The 17,365-nt window shown below is 35.2% G+C and overlaps 1 protein-coding gene across 2 annotated transcripts in view; it reads left to right on the top strand.

The window, feature by feature from the left end:
* The window catches only part of VEGFC (vascular endothelial growth factor C), a 191,712-nt gene that overhangs the window by 101,925 nt on the left and 72,422 nt on the right, over window positions 1-17,365 (top strand). The window contains exon 1 of one of the 2 annotated variants that reach the window (XM_036382279.2): window positions 14,717-14,744. The exons of the other annotated variant lie outside the window; for it this stretch is intronic. Within the exon in view, the coding sequence (XP_036238172.1) occupies window positions 14,724-14,744 (21 nt within the window). The 5' untranslated portion in view covers window positions 14,717-14,723. Of the gene's footprint in view, window positions 1-14,716; window positions 14,745-17,365 lie in introns of those variants that run through there. 2 annotated transcript variants of the gene reach the window in all.

Below are 17,365 nucleotides of genomic sequence, written 5' to 3'. Positions count from 1 at the left end.
CTCCATCTTTTTTGCATAGCATACCACATTTTGGCAGTGGATAATAGTGTAGCCTAACATGGAAAATGTAAGTTACTTAGGATAAACAGGTTTATTGTAATTTTGAGACAGACATGGCATTTCTGCCTTTACTGATTGTCACAGCTTAACTTTAATTTTTATAGCTGACAATGTTTTATCTCTTTTGTGCATGGATCTCAGTCCCTCATAGATTATAGGCAACTATTAATTTTCTTTAAGGGATGGGGACTTACAGGTCAGTGCTGACTTTAAATTACCATTTATTTTTAAAGAAACTCAAGTAGTCAGCAGACCACATGGGCTGCTTTTCACTTTGGAAGATACCCATAATTGTAATGCTATTTGTCATTATAAGACTAGGAATATGACCTAAGTTCCCAAGCCCACATAGCAAATAAACACTCCATGTCTCTTGGGAGCAGTACTACCACTCCACTACTAACTTTGGCTCATTATACTGAGTTTGCTGAACATTTAGCCTTTTCAATGTACTGTGTATGTGATATATGAGAATGAGTGAGTGGGTGTTGCTTGCAAATGTCCTCTGTTCATCCATAATATAAACAGGCCATCCTTACTGGTCCCTAGGTAACCAGTTTCTGGCTCAGTGTTTAAGCTGCAGTCTCCTGGAAAGATTGTGTGTTGGACCTGGTTCTGTTTGTATTAGAAAATTATCTAGGTTTGTAGAAATTCTAATGATTTACTGTACATGAGTCTAGCATATATAACTTAATTTGAATGCCCTGATAACTCCTTTAGCCTATATATCATTGATGCTTAGGCAATAAATCATTCAAATCCTTGGGTTTGACCCCTAAAACATCTTTTCTTTGTCTTTTGGGGCTACAGCCAGTAAACTGAAGTTCATTAACTCATGGCCTAACAGTGTGGTACTTTGTTGCTTTTCCCTGAATGCCTTCTCCTTAATGTTGTTACCATCACTCTTAAAAATATTTATTGATGATTCATATAGAGTAAATAGACTCATTATAATGATTTGAAAAATGTTTCTTCCCATTTTAAATTCTTATCTGAGACTCCTAGCATTAGAAACCAGAAAATGAGAACAGTGTGTGGGAGAGTCTGTGCTTCACCAATTGTAATTTTGTCATTATGCTTACTTGTATTGCACTTACCACCTCTTGCACTGAGGTTGTGATTTGTTTCTAGCTGTTCTGCTTTGTATCCAAATGATAAATTATCAATCTTAGCATAATGGAGCTTTCATCTGACACTTTCTTTTCCATTAGAACTGAAAAAAAAAATGGTCAGGCACTCGGTATAAACTAATTCCTATTTGGTTAGGTTTTTTTGGCTTGGGTTTTTTTTGGCTTGGGGTTTTTTTGGCATTTGCAGAAAGAGGACTTTCAAGGTGGATTTTAGGACTTTCCTCTTACACTAAGTTCTCAAGGTGCCTTCATCTTTGAAGTCCCTCTAGCTGATGTGTGTGATGTGTTCCAGCACGTATTACTGCCGGCAGAGTTGTGGCAGGCAACTTCAGAGTCTCAGAGTCTTGTCCACTCTTGTAGTCAGTGCTCTCTTCTACAGACTGATAGTGCTGCAGACCATGCACTATCCAGTTCTTGTAATGTTTATCAAACAAAAGCATTCTTTTCACCACAGACTCAGCCATGACAGTTGCTTTCCTCTCCTATGATTTCTGCATTGTCTTTTGTATTAGAGCTGTGCTTCACCCATTACAAACCAGTACCATAATTTCCTATCCTGCTCTAGCACAGATAAATCTCTAAGTAGATGTTATCTTGAATATAATTTTGTAATGTTTCCTCATTTTTAGTAGGAGTGAACACCTCCTGTTTCTCTGCACCCCAGTCACCCCTTGAGCACCATGTTGCACCAGCAATCATGTCTCTGTAATTCAGGCATTCCTCTGGAACAACACTTAAGATGTGCAAGCAGAATGCAATACACAGTAATATGGGAATTGGTTCTGAGATGAATTTTTGGAAGACCACACTACTTGAGCATTTTCGTTCTATAGCAGCTGTTAGTTACTCTTAAATGGTTATATTAGAATAAATGAGAGGAAAAAAAACTTCATGAATCTCAGCCATGACCACAGATATAATTTGTATCATAAAACATTTTACATAGTGGTCAATAGTGGCATAATATATGGTTCAACATATGTTGACATGTATTAGCAAATTATGTCAGAGTATTCCAAAAAGCTAATAGAGCCTCTTGACTCCTCTTCTTAATTATATTTCACTTCTATAAAGTTCACAGTTTTAGTATTCATTTCAGAACTCTTCTTGTTAGGTAGTACCTCAGAGGCACTTCAAATACAAACCAAGAAGTAAAAAAAATTGCAAAAATGAGGCTTATGTCCTGCTTTTTTGGTTACTATTCACTTGGACAAATTAGCTAGTGAGTTCACCAGTGCATATGGATTCATTTATGTCACTTGAACTGCACTCCTATGGATGTTCCATGCTGGGCAACTGAAAAGGAGAAGCAAGGAAGTGGAAGTACAGGAAACTACAACTGGTGGTTTGATAATTTGTATTACAAGAGCTCTTACTTGAAATGCACAGGACTTCTACAATGAACACAGTTAAAATTGTACTGGTATTTCAGATACCATATTACTTACAAATTTTGGTGCTGTGAGCTTCAAGAGTAACACATATTTTCTGGTTTATAGGCTCTCTTTCCAAGTGTTTTTGATGCCAAAAAGTACAAATAAATATGACATGGTCATATGTATATCTTCTGAGAAAAGGCTATAGGCCTTTCAGATCCTTGCCACACATTTTGTATTTTGTGGGCTAGGAGAACAAGGTAATCTCATTAAAAGATGCACATAGTACTGATGTGTAAATACCCTGTTTTACTAGGAAACATTACAGGGATTTGGAAGAGGGAAAGCAATAAAATAGTTATTTTTATTTTCCAGATTTAAAGCTGATCAGTCCAGCATAACACTATGTGTAAGAATTTGTTATCTTGAGTTTTGTAACCTAGAGCATTCATTCAAAATATCTAGTATTCAAAAATATCTATATCTAACTGGAGGACGTTTAGTATGGTTTGTTTCAATGAGTGCTGCTCTCACTGATTACAAATCAATTTCTTCTTTTTATTAGTACTTGCTTTAGTTTGTTAGTTATCCTTTATTTCTGCTACATTAAATGCTGTCATTTCTACCATTGCTTTTTCATTTATTTTAAGCTTCCTGGAGCCAAATATCTGAAGTAAAGGCAATGTAAGGATTGCAACAAGACTCCATTTTAGTTGGTTTGTTAAGATTTTCTGCTCTTTAACTAACCCGAAATTCAAAGAGAAGATCACTTAAAAATATGAGTTTGTATAATAGAAAAGTCAAACTGAAAACTGTAAATCTTTTGAGAGCTGGCAGCAGGAAACATCTTGACCACAACCCAACTGAATATTTTATCTCCTGTATGCACATCTTGTCCTATGAATGTAATTTTCCAGAAATGACCATCAGTTGAATGGCTGTGACAGATGTCACTGTCAGTTGCTCATTGGGCAAAACGGCCTCTGATACACGGACTGATACAACATCAGCAGCTTTTGCAGGAGATCACTCTGCTGCTGCAAGCTTTGGCTCACACAGGGCATTATTATAAATTACTCTCCATTACCCAGGAAAAGGCTATGGGGTGCATGTGGGGTGACAGTAACAGGGTGCCTGACCTTATTCTAGCTGCAATAGCACTGGTAGTCCTTTTCAGGTGCTACAGTGTGTTGTTAGACCACTTCTTGTCCACAGAATGAAGGCCTAAAGCATTAGGGTGTCTTATTTCTGAAGAAGATTCTGGATGGTCTGTATGAGTCAGGTTGAAGTTTAGGAAGAACAAGTTATTGCAGCATCAGTATGCAGTCATGGAAACACTAACACTACTGCTTACCAAGGGCAGGTTGTGTGATATTAGCAAACTGAGCACTATTTTTTCAAACATTGCTTGATTTCTACTTTAGATATTTAGTAAAGCATCCCTAACTTTAAAATTGAGTCATAGGCTTGGCACAAAAAGCTGTATGACTTCCAATATGAAAGCAAACATTTGTTTATTTAGATTCCTCTTCAGGAGCAAATTTTTTAACTATATAGGGAATATTTCTTTGACTTAATGATTAGTAATAAGGGAAGAAACCAATGTTACAAATTATTAGGAATGTAATAAAGAAATTAAATAGAAAATACCACTGTGATTACTTTTATCTGCAACAAACATATGAGACCTGTATACAATTCTTTTTTACTCATTTCAGTTTAGAGAAGGATGACAAAATGTATAAAACCATCATCTTCATGAGTAAAAAGCATACTGGCTAGGATCCTTCACAAAGAAAGAAAACTAAAGAATTTAGGGAAAGAAGCTTGCAAAATGAAGTGTAGAGGAAAGGTGGATAGGATTTATTTCAGTTCTGTCATAAGAATGAGGGGCATAAAATAAAACTAGTAGTATTCAGAGCAAACCAAGGAAGACGTTTCTTCATACAACTGATTGAGCTGCCACACGGTGTTATGGATAGCAAAAATCTACATGATCTCAAAGTATGACAGTTCAGATTCCTGGAAGAAAAATAAGAACTGTTACATAGAAAAATAGATAATGTTTCTGCTTAAGAAGTTTTTAAGCTGCATCTTGCTGAGGTTTAGATAATATTCTGAGAAAGTATAGCTATGTTCTTGCTTTCATTTTCCTCAGCTTCCTGCTGCTGGTTACTGTAATGGTCAAGATAGCAGGCCAGAGAGGCCTTTTTGCCCCAGGATTTCTGCTCAACATACAAGCTGCATCTATTCCAGAAATATTAATACCTCAGAAGAAAACAGAAAGTAGGAAAGCCTTTCAGAGTTTACCTCTAGAAAAAAAGTCTTTCTTCCCTGAAAAAGAACCATTTCTGTGAGGATACAGCTTCTGAAAAAGGCCTTACGATTTTCATGTTTATTGCTTCTCAGTCACTTTTGGTTCAAAGAAGTTATTATCTCTCACTTAACCTAAATAAGCAATATCATCTGCAAAGACAATTATATGTTGATTTGATCACTTTTAAAATTACTAATGCATTGCATCAGAGAGAATTTTGCATCTCCTAAAAAATCTTTCATGTCCTTAGTGGTCTCCTTTATTGATTTTTTATATAATTTTCATAGTTATTCTGATTGGAAAACAATATATTCATATTCACTTCTTTTAAGTAGGAAATAAAAACAAAAATTCTAGTACTGTCTGTTACATATCAGCAAAATAATTAATCTAGTTTGATACATGCTGCCTAATCTAGTACTGTTATTATTCTAGTTTCTTCTATTGATTACTTATTCTACTGTTTTTTAAGTTAAAATACTGTGGAGGTAAAGAGAGGTAAAATAGCTGATGTATTTATTTTTAATGAAGAAAGTAAAGATATTTTAATCTGTTAACTGCTTGGGCTTTTCTTTCTATTTTTTTTTTTTTGCCTTTACTGAAATCACTCATTATTTATTTACAAGTTTATTAGATCTCTTTATTCTGATGAATGTGTTTGTTTTGTTTGTTGGTATTTTTGGCATTTTCCCTAATTTTTAGCAGCCAGAAAGTTTGGGAGTTTTGTCCCAAATGCAAATTCCTTTCAAAGAATTCAATTTCAGAGTCACACATAAAAGTTCTTGGCTAGGATTGCATTTTCTTTGCAACACTAATTATACATTTCACAATTTTTCTCTGCCTGGTCAAAGCAGTGTCATTAAAATTACTTAATATGCAACCTTAAAACCAAACATTCAATCTTATAAACTCCGGTACCTTCAGTTTATGGGCTGAGGTAGTACACTGTCCATTACCCCATAAAATAATAGACTCCCATCTTTCTCAATTTGTACTTATATTTTATGTGATACCAAGGAAGAACTTGGTAATATGTGGTTTTGGTTTTTGGCTCATGCTCCATGGTGGTTTGCTGTGGGTTCCCAGTAGTCATCTTTAACTGTATTGTTGGAGCTTTACAGAGGCTGGCAAGAATTCCCTGCTTTTGATGGACTTTTAAGGCTTTGCAAACCCTGCTAAATCACTTTTACAAATTTTTTATTCATACAAAGTTCAAGAAAGAATTATTACATTTCTTTTAAAAGAAAAAAAATCTGATGCTTGGTATCTGAAGAGAAAAATCCTGTTATTTTAGCAAATTTCCCATATTGTATAGCACTTGTTTTTGCTATTCCTCTTCTTCAAAGTAGCAAAACGTTATTTTGCATGTTTTATTTAAGGGAGGAGGAATATTTTGGTAGTTTTCTTGTTTTGCTTTCAGAACTAGGTATAAATATTTCCAGAGGCGTAGAGTGGTATATGAGGTTTTTCCTGCTCCATCAGTTGTGATTAGAGGGGGGGAAAATATAGAAAAAAAGTCCTTTTTTAACAAAGGGAAAACAGTTAAGCCCTCGCCCTCCACTTCTGAACATACACACCTGTAAGTTTCCACAGTTTAAGAAGAAGTATTCTTCTGGGAGCTGTTTGTTAAAATAGTACAAACTGTCAAGATTCTTGGCTTGTTTTCTTCTATTCAAAATAAGCACTCATTTTTAGAAGGAAAATGAAGCACTTTTGTAATGACAGAATCAGATTAGTGTAAGCCTCATCTTGTCCTTAAATTACATTTTCATTCCTATAGAATGAAGAAATAGAAAGATATGTTGCTGAGTATGCCAAGCTGGAAAAGGAACACTTCCCTTGCTTTCAATGCAGGACTGAACATGATGGAGAATTAGTGATTGGTTTTGCAACACAAAACACCAGTGCTATGTTGCCATCAGTTTTGCCAAGATCAATGCATTTGTAAACCCAAAATATCTCCAGATTTCTTCATCATGTTCTGCCTAAAGAGCAGATCACTAGGCATGAAGCTTTCTCACTGAGGATAGTGAAAAACTTTTTTATTGATTTTTAGTTAATTTTGGATTTAATTACTATCAGAGTATTGTTTTCTGCCTCAACCCCATCCCCCAGGCAAAAAGTGAACACAAGGCTCTAAATTATATCCAAAGTGTAACTTACAAACACTGGGACTTGAGTCAGATTTGCAGGCAAATACTTGGTAAATTTTTCTGCTAATTCAATACAACATAGTTGTTACTTCATTTTAAAACTTTGGTTTTTGTATCAAAAATAAAATCATACTAAAGAGAAATGGGAAAAAATCACAGAAATGAAGATGGAAAATCTTTAGAGTGGGACAAAGCAATTGTCAGAGTTAAATATTGGATGCCAAAAGAGGAAAATACTTTTAAAATTCCATATTTGCAGGATCCTTACAGTTTTTCTGTAGGTAACCAATCTTAAGCAACATTTTGGCTACATGGTTTATTCATCTCATTTTAACTATTATGGCAGCATGCGTTTGACTGAGCAGCAGGATATTTTTCATGTACAAAACACCAAGTATTAGTAAATTGCATTCCTGTCAATCTATTATTTAAACAAAAGCAAAAAGAACTTAAAGGCCCTAGGAAAAACTACTAAAGGATTGTGTTGTTTTCTACCAATACAGGATGATTACAAGTGTGGAAAGGTATCATGCTGAAAATTTTTGATATGCAAATAGAAATAAATATTTCAATAAAATACTAATGTACTGTAAGAATGTTAGAGACAGGCTTTCTACTTTCCATAGATGTCTTGTGGCCTTCTGCCTGATCTTTGGAAACAATAACTGTGACACTGATGTATTCAGTGCTATTGTGCCTGTTGTATTAGGAAAAAAAAAGACACTTCAGAATAAGATATTCTGCTTAAGACACATTTGGATGAACCTGGGGTAAATCTGCCTGGGAAAATGGGATTTAAGTGTCTAGAAAACAAGATTAGCCTTTTCCATTTGATCTTTGGTGAAATCACGTTGAACTGAGATGTTTTAGAGTTGACAGCTCCTAGTGAATTCGCTTTTTCTTCACATTACAGAATTGGAGAGCAGAGGCCACAGGCCCTGCTGCCCTTTTATTGTCTTATAGCTCTGTTGTGTCAATTCTCATGCAAGAACTTGTGCTGCATGTATTGAGTAGCTAAAGCTTCACTAATAGTATTTGACATTATAATAGATGTCTAGCCAAAATTATAGAAAAAGATTAGATGGATTCAAATCTCTGTGATTAATAGGATATGTTACTTCATGCCATTTTTTTCTTCTTTGAAATAAGAATACATAATGAATGTCATAATGTAATTCTAATTTTTGCAACTTCCTAGAATTGTTACCTCAAACAGGTGGCAAAAAAGATAAACACAACTACCTCTTCCTTGTTTTAATAAAAGTCAAGCAGAAACCTCTGTAGTTAATAAAAGAGAGAAAGTTAGGTGCTACTTTATTTTCCTAATTATGTAATGCTGAAGGCTACATACATGGTACCATTTAAAAAAAAAATCATGTGATAGACCAGCAAGATTCATGAGAAAAAATATCAATGGAAATATTATCTGTTCATTATTTTGTAAAAGACAATCAGCACTCTATATACAAGATAAGTACAGTGCCTCTTGCACATCTCTCATGTGGAAATCGTACCTTGGTTGGTGCTCTCTTTCTAGCCTGCTGTTGATTCAGCTGAGTAGTTTGGATTTACTGCACAAGAAGCTTACAGTGAATAAATCTGGAATTTCTTCATCCCCAGGTAGGCATTTACCATTTGCAATAAGAATGCCTATAGAGAAATTAGACACAATTTTCTGAGTTTTAAATATTAGAGAAATCAAATGTTACACTCAGATAAACTAAATTTAGTAGCCCATAAAACATGATACTTGTGAAAATCAGACCACTTGGATGGAATGACTGATATTTAGCTATAGAAGAAAGAATACCTGAATACCTGGAACACAGTTGTCTCATTTCCATTTAATTCTTGTGACATGTGCAAAGGAAAAATAGAGCTGTTTAAATTAAAACCATAAACATGGTTCCAAAAGAAGGAATGGATCAACTTGTGGGTAGTTTTCACATCTGGTTTGCTAAAAAAGCCATCTCATAATACATTTAGAATGCAGTGCAGCACACACACTGCAGTGACGTGTGAGTAAGGGAACTCTGAGGGCTTCATTAGTTTATGAAAATCTGAGACTCTTATTGAAACCATTTCATGACAGTCTTTGAAAACCTGATCTGGACATACAATCAGTCCTGCATAACTGGAAGAAGATCTCTTATGATCAGAACTATTGTTTGAATCAGATAGACATAGGTGTGCACTTTGTCTCAGGTATCTACATTTCTAATTCAGAAGATTTCATAATTGGAGGTAAAATGCTTCATGTTTCTCCCCTCCTTGAGCAGGGTTGGGGTTTTTTTGGGAGGTGTTCTTGGGAGCAGAATTCTAAATCTAGTCTGGGAGAGAGGAAATGAAGTGATGTTGGATTTTAATGCTTAATATTAGCTATGTTAGTCATCCATGATAAAATCAGAGATTTTCTGTGTGAGATTTTGTTAAATGGCTTTTTTTTTATCTACAATAAAATTGGACCTTTAAAATACCCACCTGCCCACATTTTTACATGGCAGAGTTAGTATGTTTTGTAAATATAACATGATACACATAGCAATTACAGGAATTAACATAAAAAACATAACAGTTCCACAGAAATATCTTCTAGTTCACTAAAAACAAACAAAAAAAACCCAACAAAAATATTCAAAACAAAAAAAAAAAAGGAAATAAAAATTAAATAATGAAAGCAAGGTCATACAGAGTCCAGCAAGGCACTTCACTGTGTTACATTAAAATCCTCATAAAGTTATGATTATCAAAAATACACATTGCAAAAACTTGTATTTGCAATGCAAAGAAAAAAGGGTAGAAAAATGGCATGCTCTCTCTAAAGGCAAAAAAACAATGAACCTCAAAATGTTATTTCTACTTGATAAAATAGTAACCTTTACTTGTTGAGCAATATCTGTTCACTTTGGCAACCAGAATACTTTGAATGCATTACTGCTGAAATACCATGAAAGAGTCAGTTCCACCTATGTATAACAGATTATTCAGATCACCAAAACTGTTAGGAAGTTCGTCTCACAATGTAGACTTCCATAAGAGAGGTTCTTTAACTAGAAAGAGACAAACTGGTTTTTAGTTTTCAGAATTTAAAACATTGGCAGGAAAAAAAATGTGGTGGCTGGGGAGATGTCAGGTTTTTCTGGGCTTAGGGGTACTGAATGAGAAGCTTTTGACTCCGTGAAGTTATTACTCTAGTTAGGGTTACTTTAAAAAGACTTTATAATCATCTGATGAAATGTAGGGTTTTTCTCTTTTTGGGGAAAAAAAATGTACATTTTTTCTTTGCTTTCTGGAATCTTCTTAATCTGTTTTTTGGTCTACCTCTACTTTTTAAGCTTTTTCCACATGTGTCTCAAATGCTATTTCCTTCGCTTAATCTGTCTACTTTCACACTTTGTAGATCACACAGCTTTTTTAATGGCATATTTCCCAACAGATGACTGCATCCCAAAACTCAATCAGAAGATCAGATCATCTAGCAATATCCTATTTCTATATGGCTTGATTTTGACAGTCCAAACATCTCAGATAGAAATCAAAGTACTTTAATAGAAATCACTCCAGAAGCAAGATGACAACATTAAGGACCTAACAAATTTTTAGTCTGACTTAATCAATTGTAATGTGAATTTTTTTTTCATTCACTTATTTGATAATTCTCCAGTAAAACCTATTGACATGTCTAATCACCTTTTGTCGTAGCTTTCTTTTTTGCTCAATAGAGAGCCCAAAAGATGAATAATACAGCAATTTGAGTATGAAAGCATTATCAGTCAACAATCAAATACTCCCCTTATTTTATCAATTATGCCACTATAATGTTTGCTCCATTTTGATAATCAAATGGCCATGCTGGAGACTAAGTTCCTGTCCTGTCCCTCTTTCCACCTGTATTTATTTTGCATCCCCCTACAGCATTGGATCTCCCCAGGAACAGCTATTCTACTTTAGAGTCTCAACATGAGACTTCTTTTCTGTAACTTTAGGCACCTCAAAGTTAGCATATAGTCTCCTTCTGTCCCTAACAGAGAGAAATATTTCAGCACATGTCCTAAAGTGCCAAAGAAATGGAAAAATACTTCCTCTTTGGAAGAAGTCTGTTTTGTTTTTCATTGACTGTAATGAACCATCAGATGCTTGGCTTTAGACTGGAGCCTTAATTCTGGGATGACAGAAGGGAGATGAGGTCTTCTCCTATTTATTTTACACTTTCTGTTGTTCAGTTAGTTTTGATGAATATCTGCCCACACATGACTACTGTTGAAAACAATTGTAGTTCTCCATTTGGATTTCACATTCTTTGGTCAGAAAATGTCGGTATGATGCAAGAGGAATATCAAGGCAACAATGCCCTTGAGGCATCCTGGCATTTGCTTGGATTTGAGGATTTCTATGTATTCTAAAGGCTAGAACAAATACAGTTCAACTGATGACCTTAAGAAAATGTCAAGAAAGCAGAAACATTTTTTTTTTTAATCTTTGCATGGTAAAAATTAGTAGAAATAGCCTGTAAATGTCTATTTAAAGATAAACTATCTTTTTAATGAAAGAAAGCATTTAAACATGCTTTGAAATGTCAAACTGACAGCTCTGTTTTGTTAAAAGCAAATGGTTTGGCTTTGCATCTTAGGAAGGGTGAAAAAAGGAGTTTGCTTATAAGGTCAAGTGTTCAAGCCAACCTGAAAAAATGAGTTGTGTTATAATTACTCCCACTGCTGTGCAAGCATGAAGTTGGCTGATGAAATGAGTCTTCTTAATTATGAACTTTGATATTGTATATTTAGGGTAAGCTTTTGAAAACTCACTGAGTTTGATCCCAGCTTTTTTTGACCTTGACTGAGAGTAGATTGAACTCAAAAAGTTGTTTTATTCCTACTGGCACGGAGCATTATAATTTAACAAGGGATTTGTTACACAGTTTTACTAAACAATAGGTCACACAATGTGCAAAAAAATCCTTTGAATCTACTGTACATCTAGACTTTGAAGTTCTGTTTTAAAAAAAGGGAATCAAATCAAATGACTTTTCAAGATCTTCTATGAATATTAACAGCCTTGCTGTGCATACTTCTCCATCCATGAATACATCTCATTCTCATTTGAGTCTTACCCCTTTTGGCTTAGCTGATCAACATAGATGGAAAAGGGCAAGAAAAGGAATAGGGATTTAGAAAAAAAGATGTGATTTGAAAGAAGGCTATTACAACATAAAAGGACATTGTTACAATTAATTATGGCTCCTAATTCCCTCCAGTTGCCTTAAAGATTTTAGTGCAAAACTGTGGGCTATAGATATTAGCCTGTCAAATGAACAGTTTCAGAATTGTGTGGAAGCAAATATTTCTTTGGACTATTTTGATTTTTATGCAGTTTTATCAACTAGAATACTAGAACTCCATAGACCCACTAGTAAACACCTATTTTCATCCTAAAATCTTAGAAACTTATTAGGAGTAACCCAAGAGCAAAAGGTGTGTGGTGAAGCTATCTGCAATGCCTTAGAAGCAGAAAAATGCTTTTAAACTATAACATAGCTTGTCTCATCTCTCTTGTGGCTGTCTTTGTAGTCTCAGTAGTAGCACCATATAGTTAGGGTTCCCTGAGCTTCACCAGGTTACCTTCCTAATATGGCCAGGTCCCAGGAAAAAAAAATCCTGTCTTGTTTCTTCTCTTTGCATGTAGCTGAGCACATGGGCTTGGAGAGGTTGTCCTTGACTGTATACTAGTCATAAAACAGATTAAAGTAAGTTATCGTCAGGTGGTCTGACAGTCCAACCTCAGCTGGGGCAACTCAGAACCCAGCACCATACTGGCCTGTTCCTTCATCCCAGAGTCCTTCCATGGCATAGGTGCTGCTCCTGACTGGTCATATCTCAAAGGAGCAGAGAAATAGGGTGAAAGGATGACTCATAGACTTTGCTCTATCCTGCTTAAGTGAGATATCTATGAATGGCCATACAGTTACATAAAGGGTAACTTTTGACCACTCAGAATTATAAGGCAGAAAAAGTAAGCAAAGGTAACATCTGTGCATCTCTGAAAATTATTTTAATGTAATAATCCACAGTTTGGAACCTATAATTTTAATTTTTTTTGTAAAAAAAGATTTTCAGTTTCGAGCTTTTAAAAGTATACGTCCTTGTCTCTCTGCCTCCTCCTCCTCTCTCCAGATCAGTTGGTTACCATGGGAAGATGCCATCACTGCAGGGAGTCTTACTAAGAAGCTGAGGTTAGTTTTAGTTTTGAATACACTCAGGCTTATGTTCATTATCAATAGAGAAGATTAGGTTGAGTTCCACAGCTGGAATCTGCTCCTGAAAGTGGTCTGTTGATCTACCCTTTGCACTTAAGAATTTTATACTGGGACAGATTAGTTGAAGTGTCCCTGTGGAGTATAGCTGTAGGTTTGTGATGGGATAGGAATTCAAAAAATAGATTAGGCCCAGCATGCTACCTGCTTTTTAGATCAGTAGTAGCTGCTTGAATTCAAGTTAGAAAGAGATAAGCAAGCAGAAGGATGATAGATGTGCTCTACTTTGTGCCTGCTTTGCCCAGTGACGGTCTCATACCAGTTGCATCATTTGCCTAGTTTAGCCTGAAGTGTGGAACATCAAGACTCTGTTCAGAGACAGATTAACAGGTTGAGTTGAAAGTAGGAAGCAGTCAATAACTGGTCTAAGCATGTCTCTTATTGCATAAATTCTTTAATGATAATAGGGTAAACTAGCATGGCTTTCACTATATCACAGCGAACAAGGACCTCTGCCACCCAGTGTTAAGTATGTAGGAAAATTAAATTTTCTGGCCAGACAGTGAAAGAGGGAATTATGTGGGGCCTCTGATGCAATCTCCATATCAGTGTACCTTTGTTCTTTAATTTGTTGTCACTGCTTTTTGTTTGTTTGTTTTCTCTTAGCAGTTTTTGAAAAGTGAAAAGGTTAGGGACTGAATTTTGAAATCTTAGAGACGTTGGTTCCTCATCTTTCTAGGTCTGTGCTCAGGATGTATCCTGACGTCTAATAACAACAATAATGCTCTTGATTCAGCACAAAACATACAACATTTTGAAAGGAACATGTCATGATTTTTTGAGCAGAGAACAAAACCTTAGTAACCAAGTTAAGCATGCTGCAAATTCAAACTTAGTGATGGTAACTTGCTGCTGCAAAGTTGGTTTGCAGGTTTCTCATTTTGCTTTGTCTTATTTGTTATTATTAAAAAAAAAAGAGGAAAAATATCTGAAACTGCTGCTTTACTGTTTTTCTGTGAGATGTATCCAAAAATCTGGTACATGTAGTTTGGTTTAGGTTTTTTCTCTCTCTGACTGAATGATTAAATCTAGTTTCAATGAGGATGGCAGTAGCACCCTTTATTAATTTCATTGAAAATTATGAAGACTATTTTAAAGATTTGATTTCCTGTGTACTTCCTTTCAACCCTATCTGTTGGACTGACTTTTGGTGTAATAATGATGTGTAAAAATGAATATTTCTGTTATGACTAAGTATAGTGGTCTGAACATGAGACTGTAAGACAAGAACAAATTTACTTTGTGGTTTGGACCTGAATCAATGAGAAATGGATTGAGTTTCCCTCATATATAAGATATGTCCTATGGGCTTAGATAAACCATCTGTCTAGACTGTTTATCTATTTTTTTTTTTGTCTCCAACAGTTACAACTGAATATGCTACTTAAGAAGAGCACAGTGAGTGTCTGCTACTGCAGTCAATTTCCTTCATGCTTTTCCAGCACCTGTATTCATTGAATAAAGTATCCAACATTGGACTACTCCTCCTTTTCACCCCTCCAACTCCCTTTTACTTAAAAATCATTTTATGGTCCTGATGTCCAGAACTATGTCTGATGCATTTTTAAACCTCACAGTTTAAACCTCTTGTAACAACAAATTCCAGATGTTCGCTACCTGGCGTATCAAGGAAAACAAAAGAAAAACCCAACAAACCCAACCAGTATCCAACCCAAACCACAAATCTCTCTTTCATAATTTTCAAGTTTATCTCCAACTATTTTCAGCTGTGTGAAAAATGAAGTTGGACCTAAGAAAGAACTTTGGTCTTTAATGTCCCTACATTTTGGTATTTATGGCTTCTGAATCAGTATGATGGGCTGAAGCAAACCCTGCAGTGTGGATCAGGAAGTCAGGAGGGAATTTCAACCTTTTAAACTTTGCAATAGGTCAATAACAACGCTTTTTCTGACCACAAGGAACCAATGGCAGCACAGGGAAAATACACCTCTACTTTGTTATATGTAAAGATGGGACCTAGGGAGCAAGGACAGCAAAGACAGATAGACTTAAAATTGGAAGTAATTATCATGAAGTACAAAAATTATTAGAAAAAAATAGGAGGTAGTTCCCTTTCTATTGAGAAATGAGAGTGTTCCAACGTGGGAAGAGTCAGATCTACAGCTACAGGAAAGGGAACATCTGGCTGGATAGAAAATCCTTAAAAAACATACAAGAATTACATCCTATTGCAAGCTTAAAATGAATCTGCCTAAAAAGCAAATACCACATGGGAATGTACATGGGTACAGAAGAATGGGTTGGGGTGTTTTGTTCTGCCCTACACAGTCAGTTTTGAAGTACCTTCTTTCAGTGTTGAGCATCAGCTTTCAATGAACCCCTGGATAAATGTTATCCAAATGACAGTTATAAGCGTAACTTCAGAAGCTAAAAATTTATCAGGACTTTGAAAACACTGATCTTCTTTAGCTTAAAACTAGAAGATTAATTAAGGAAGGCTAAGTGTTCAAATCTGTAAAAGGCTATTTTAAATAGGAGAAAATAATTGACTTTTATAAATAAAACCTCTTAAGAAAAAATGAGGATTAAAATGATGCATTTATACTACTCTGGGTTTGGAAGTGAACTGGTCTCCATAATGTTTGACAATATCTATAAGGTTTTAATAATTCAGCATTTTACATTTGTAGGGTTTAGCATATTCCTAATTTCTAGGATAGGCAAAATATTGAACAGAATGTTAGAAGCACTGAAGAAAAAGAGAAGGAATGCAGCAGCTACCCAAGTGAAGAGGAGGTATACAGGAGCAAAATCAGGGGAAACTGCATCTCTTTAAAGAAACAATTATTTCTGTTGAATTGATTTGGTATCGTCGTGCCCTGTTATACCACCAAATTCTGTAAGTATAAATGGGAAGAAAGAAATTTTGAAAAGGCTATCTCATAGCTTATGACTTGGAAAACTACTGCAGGAAGGTATGTATCAAGCTAAGTGTTTGTATGTTTAGTGGTCATGTGCTGTTAGCTCCTAATATTTTTGTTGAATCTAAGATTGTTTATTTAGTGACATGGCTTCGACTATACACAGTTTAGATTGTGCACAGCTTTCAGCTAAGAGGCAGCATAAATTTGCAATCAGTCATTTTATTGTTTATAGTCAGAGGTTATAACAATGAACATCATCAGTCTACAGGATGTTAAATTAATGTTCTATGGATACTTGATGTTGTATGAGACCTTACATCACAAGAGGGAAGAAAAACTATGGTAAAGAGAAAAATCATAATGTAAGTCAGCTGAATAAATGTGTGCTAAGGCTTTCTCCATTCTAAGCTTTAGAGATATGTAATTTGCTTTGGTTAATTCAAACACTTTTCTTGAGATGCAGCCTGGTGCTGTCCATTTTTGCATCATACTACCCCTTCATAGCAAGGGTTGGAAGGGTTTTACACTATTGCAGTCATTTAGTCTGTAACACAGAGAAATTCTAATGTTAGATGCCAATGGTTTTGATTTTAACAGTTTAAAAAGGGAATCCCTGAGAACAAAGAAATCCCAATAATCCTGTAATCCTTGAATATCAACCAGTGTCAAAAAGCTGAATTCTAAGGATTCTTGTCTTGTTAATTAATTTTCAAAAGGGACCAATTTTTATACTAAACAAAAGACAAATTTCTAGATAACAAAGTGCAGGCTGCTAGGTCAAGCATTGCAGAAAATGATCTTGCAGCAACGATGTCTTTCTCATTGAACTGAAGTTATTTGTCCCGGCAATAATGCAAGTGAATGGATAAAATGACATTTCAGGAGTCCTAGCTGGAAGTTTGGTGTAGAACATTTTCCCATGGGGTTTTTCAAGAGAGGATGTCTGATCAAAGCCAAAGAAAATATTTCAGTAGCTATTGATGATCTCCAAGCCACCATGCTTAGATCCTTTTCTAGGATTATATGAGGAAATACTGAATGAGGGCCCATACCAAGAAAAAGATAGGGCTTTAAATGTGCTTTTGATGAGTGAGGAAGGACATTGCTCTCATAATCAGTAAAACTGGCAGTACT

Source organism: Molothrus ater, chromosome 4 (assembly GCF_012460135.2).
Source record: "Molothrus ater isolate BHLD 08-10-18 breed brown headed cowbird chromosome 4, BPBGC_Mater_1.1, whole genome shotgun sequence".
Lineage (NCBI taxonomy): Eukaryota > Metazoa > Chordata > Aves > Passeriformes > Icteridae > Molothrus > Molothrus ater.
The sequence above is the reverse complement of the archived record's forward strand: the minus strand, read 5'-3'. Positions and strand labels throughout refer to the sequence as shown.